Raw genomic sequence first — 5,215 nt, forward strand, 5'->3', positions numbered from 1 at the left:
AGTTTTTTGGTAACGCGAACAGTTGTCACCTAATATTACATGTTAGCACCGTTTTAAAGCTTTATCCTGCAAATAATTAACCACGCGTCTTGATGCTGAAACGACTACACCACAAAACGTTTCTCGCCTCTTGGAGGGTTCGTGGATTAAGGGGAAAGACCGCTAGATTGTTAAACGCGTCAACGTGTAATTGCACGATAAGGCGCGCGCTAGGAATTTATTGGCCCGGTTTGCCGTTTCTATTCGACCCTAATCTGCCGCCGCACATTCGTTCTCTGCAATCTGTCTCCGTAATGTTCTGTGGCAGAACGGTAACCAGCTTTTTGTGAGGAGGCAAGAAAATATGCAGGGGTACGATAAACCCCATGCTAATTAGGAACATTTAGGACAGCGGGTGCAAGGGATCGGCGTTTTAACAAGCGCGTTTCCACAATTTCACTGGGCTGAAACTCGTGGTGTCTTTTAAAAGGTGTCTCTACATTTACCGGTGAAATGTTGCAGTTGTTTTCGTTCTAACAGTGAAGGAAATGGTGATGGTGAAAAGGTTTCTCAGTCTGCTGGACTGGTGCCCATGCTGGGCGCGCGCTTTGTGTGTCTGGATGCAAATCCTTGTTGCTAACAGCAGCTGTGTTGTTTGTGTTGCCCTGTGTAGCGACACACCATCATATTTCAGTGATCTTTAAATAGAAGAACATGTGTAGAAAAAAATGTATGGCTATTTTAAATAACTTGTAAACTAAGTCAAGGCGATGAAACGTGCAGATTTTATATTTGACAGCACTTTGTTTTGGTGCTATCCATCTAAAATAGATCTACAATAAAGGTCTTTTTGTCGGCACAGTGACCATTTAAAATAATTGTGACGTTGTTGTTGTTGTTTGTAAATAAATATTTTAGGCTAAAGTGAGCCTCTGCGCTCAAATATAAATGAATATGAATTAATTCGTCCAAGATAAATTATTTGAGAAAAAAAACGCAGTTAAAAGATGAATTATTCCAACATATATTCTCACGGTCGTCCACGAAAAAAACAGGTTGAAAGACCTCCCTGAATCCTGCCACTTGTTGCCGGAAAGCTCCCGCGTAACGTCATTCTTCCGGTGGGTGTCATTGTAATAAGAATGTGACTCGTTGCTGACCCGGGGGTTCATCTTTTAGGGCTGTCTAATCCTCCCTCTCCCTGACACAAAACACTCGCACGCACTCCGCATTCATCTTAATCCCACCGACACCCCACGGAGGGTACGAGCAACGCTTGCTTGACGGCCCATCGGTGATTCAATTATAATAAAATAAGGTTGTCAATTTTCGTGACAGAAAGTAAGCCAGGAGGCAAACGAATTAGAATTGTGTTTAAAGTGCGTATCAAAAGTGGAAATATAGTAGAAAATGTATTCCATTGAGAGGTTTAAGACGTAATTATTCCGCATCCGGTAAATATTGTTCATGAGGGGCTCGCGGGCTACCCAGACGGCTTTAATTGAAGTGGAACGGATTTAAAGCATATGTCTGAACAATTCGGGGCTCACGGGGTAAAAACAGGGGTTGATCCATTCAACAATGAATAATGTAGTTTGCTCTCTATTTACCATTCTTCGTTTTTCATTGGACACTCTTTATTTTAAGAGGTCTTGAACTTTGACCTCCCGTCCCACACAACCAGACACAGTAGCATCAAGGCTTATATAGGAAGCAAATTACAGAAGGTTTCCCCAATAGATTTGTCAGCTGGCTGCAATTTACCATTTTACCTAACTGGCAACAATCACAGGGCTCAACTATTGTCAAATAATTTAAATCATTTTCATATGCATGACAGTACACAAGAATTACTTTAAGAGTACACTCCTATACACAAACCTTTTTAATAGATTTAAAAACTGTCAGTTCTCACTAGATGGAGTCTCAGAAATATAGTTAATAATGCTTTAAAGGCATGAGGCATTCTGCTGATAATAATTATTCATTGTGATGTCAGGTTATACAATCCTTTCTATACAGAACCTTTCCTTTATCCTTTCTGATCAACAAACAAATAATAATTATTCAGCAATCCAAGTGGTTTCATTTGTACACAGCTTGATATATTTGAAGAGGACGATCTTTTGTTGGACAGAGCTGTCTGAAACACATTAAATCCTCTGATAACAGCAAGCCCAATATATTTAACAGGTGTAAATAGCTTTTCAAGTTTTTTTTCCAATTACGGCAATGCAGTTAATTTCATATGAACAAGAAAAATGTGTTCTAATTTAAATAAATATTAACAATTATACTAATTCTTTGTACATTTCAAAGCATATAAATGGCACTAAAAATTTAAACAATTATGGCGAATATTTAACACGATTTTGGAGTAAACACATATCTGATATTTGCCCTATATTTATTTTTTGTCTTATTATTCTGTACTGAGACCTAAACTTTTATTTGTCACAATATGAATACGCAAAAATTTGTACATATAATACAAAATCTGTGCTCAGAATATTTCACGTTTAATATCTTTTTTTGTTCGTACGATGTTTTGAAAAATCTGTGCTCAGAATATTTCACATTTAATATCAGTTTTTGTTCGTATGATGTTTCGTTCAGGAGTTTCTTTGAAAGGTCAACGGAGATAAGATCACATTTGACTAAATAACTGTTTGATGGCTTATAACGAGTCATCGCTTTTCTGATTTCTGGCAAACAACAGAGCAAGCAAAACAACAGAGAAACGATTTTTTCCACAATCGGAGCCAAAGCTGTGAAATTTATTCTTCTCACATCAATGCAAAACGTTTCCTTGTTTGCTTGCGAAACCAAATTATATTTACATTTTCTATGGAATATTTTCACAATGTACAAGAAAAAATACAACAAACAAATATGGAATCAAATACAGCAACTCACGTATTGACGAATCAAAGTGGGATAGAGAAAACCCTTTAGAAAACTTTAAAAACACCCACTTTCCTGTTTTAAACTTGCACACCAAATAAATCTGAATCAAACCCTCGCGTTTAGCAAACGTTGAAATCTCACCCATGTCATTTTGTTGAAATGCGTTTTTCAGACGACATCCCAACGACACCCTTCAGTTTTTAGTTTTATATTTAAATAATATCACCTTCAAATTTACAAGAGCAAACATTTTGTACAAAAAAGGTAGTGATGCTCTAAAAGAGGTACATATTTGGTTATTTAAGTCTGAGTTTTGTATCGTTTCACATGTGCGTCAGAGGAACGGTTCCGTTCACGCCTGTCGTGGAACTTTGATAGTGCTGTGGCACAGCGTGAAGTCTGCTCTGAACGGACGGGTCACCTGTCTCCGCCGTCGGTAAGTACATGCTTATCATCTCTCGCAAATCTCCGGAACACGGCGCTCTAGAGTGAGTTGTAACGGGAGGGCTCACGCTCGGTTCCGATTTCACCAGAGATCCCAGTGTGCCGATGGCCCCCGACGAAGCCACGCTGGAGTTTTGGTGTTGCGTGTAGGATATTCCCCCATATCCCGACGGCGATGCGCTCATGTAACTCTGAGAGTTTGAGATGGGGCTGTACTGGAGAGCAGTCATTTCGTAGCGGTGCATATGCTGCGGGTTGTGGGGGTGGTGGTGGTGCCCGTGGTGGTGATGCGCACCGCTGCCCGGGTGCTGACCGTAGGCGAGCTGAGCCTCTTGCATCATCGCCGCGGCAGCCGCGGCTGCGGCCACCTGGCCCGAGTACGCACCGTTGGTCCATCCGTTCATGTGCGCGTAGCTCGCCGCGGCGCTACCAACATGACCCACTGGACTCTCTAACCTCTGCCCGACCCCTACTGCACCCATTCCCATACCCATGCCGCCTCCGCCACCGGATCCAGCGAGCAGGCCACCGGCCAACGAGTATTTGTCTTTTTTGAGCAGCGTCTTGGTCTTTCTTCGGGGTCGGTACTTGTAATCCGGGTGCTCCTTCATGTGCATGGCGCGCAATCTTTTCGCCTCGTCAATGAAGGGTCGCTTTTCCGCCTCGGTCATTACTTTCCACTCGGCTCCGAGGCGCTTGCTGATCTCCGAGTTGTGCATTTTGGGGTTCTCCTGAGCCATCTTTCTGCGCTGACCCCGGGACCAGACCATAAACGCGTTCATGGGTCTCTTTACGCGGTCTTGGTTAACTTTGCTCCCGCTGTTGGGTCCCGTGTATCCCGTGTTCGTGTTGGTCTGGGGCACAGGAGAATGTAAGTCCGTTTCCATCATCATGCTATACATTCACTTGGCTTTCACTTACACTCAGCTCAGACACAGAAACATTCACTCAGTACAGCTTCGGCGTCCCCGTTCCCTCGTGCGTAAAACCTCCTAAAAAGCAACTGAGGTACAATCCAAACAGATTAAGGATGATCAATTTCAAGATGCTCGTCTCCCTTAAGTTTTCTTCACACTTCCTCTTGCGTTGATTTTCACATCCAGTCTTTGAGCTACTTTCGGCGGCGGAGTAGAAAAGTTAGTGGGAGAGCGGCCATATGATGCGCTTTGACAGGGAATAAATGAGTGAGAGGGAGCCAATGGCGTTGGAGGATGAGACTGATTTGCATATGGCTCACGGTCAGGTGACGTGCACGTGCACGGGCGAGCGCGAGCGCGCTGCGGGCTCAGCTGAAGGTTTTTCTCCAGAGCGCGGAAGGTAAACAGTTGGCTACAAACCGCAGTTGACAAATGTTATTTGGGGAAAATGATCTCCAAATGATGTTTTCACTGGAATAACAGCTAAAGTAATCCACTACTTACATCATTGCTCTTAAAATTGACTTAACATTTCCCTTTTAGAAAGCATAAGCTTCAACACAAGGTAAAGCAACGAGTTTTTAATATTTAAGTATATGGATAATCATCTCGTCGAAAATCTCGTTTTGTAAAATCACAATAATTATAGTCTGATAAGTATTTTAACTACTTTTAATTTTATTGCACTTATGCTTTTTGTTGTCCTTATGTTGTTCCAATTGCTTCCATTGTTTCCCTCAACTGTAAGTCGCTTTGGATAAAAGCGTCTGCTAAATGACTAAATGTAAATGTAAATGTATAAGACGACGACGGTCCTTTAAAAGTCCTTAAAAAACACAATCTGTAAATCTCAATACAAAAAACCTGTGTAAACAGTCCTATAAATATTTTTGTGCACTCATAAACGTTTCTGGCGTTTTCTTTTTTCTTTCTTAAAAGTCCCTTCCAATAAATCGATATGCCACCTA

At 41.7% G+C, this 5,215-nt stretch overlaps 1 protein-coding gene across 1 annotated transcript; it reads right to left on the bottom strand.

The window, feature by feature from the left end:
• Positions 1-2,365: 2,365 nt before the first annotated feature.
• Positions 2,366-4,483, bottom strand: sox1b (SRY-box transcription factor 1b). Its single transcript, XM_057332842.1, has one exon. The coding sequence runs from the start codon at positions 4,230-4,232 to the stop codon at positions 3,210-3,212; it is 1,023 nt and encodes a 340-aa protein (XP_057188825.1). The 5' UTR covers positions 4,233-4,483; the 3' UTR covers positions 2,366-3,209.
• Positions 4,484-5,215: the final 732 nt, after the last annotated feature.

Source organism: Triplophysa rosa, linkage group LG4, assembly GCF_024868665.1.
Source record: "Triplophysa rosa linkage group LG4, Trosa_1v2, whole genome shotgun sequence".
NCBI lineage: Eukaryota > Metazoa > Chordata > Actinopteri > Cypriniformes > Nemacheilidae > Triplophysa > Triplophysa rosa.

Excerpts from the sequence above, each read along its gene's own strand:
- sox1b (XM_057332842.1), bottom strand. The coding sequence starts at position 4,232 with ATGTATAGCATGATGATGGAAACGGACTTACATTCTCCTGTGCCCCAG.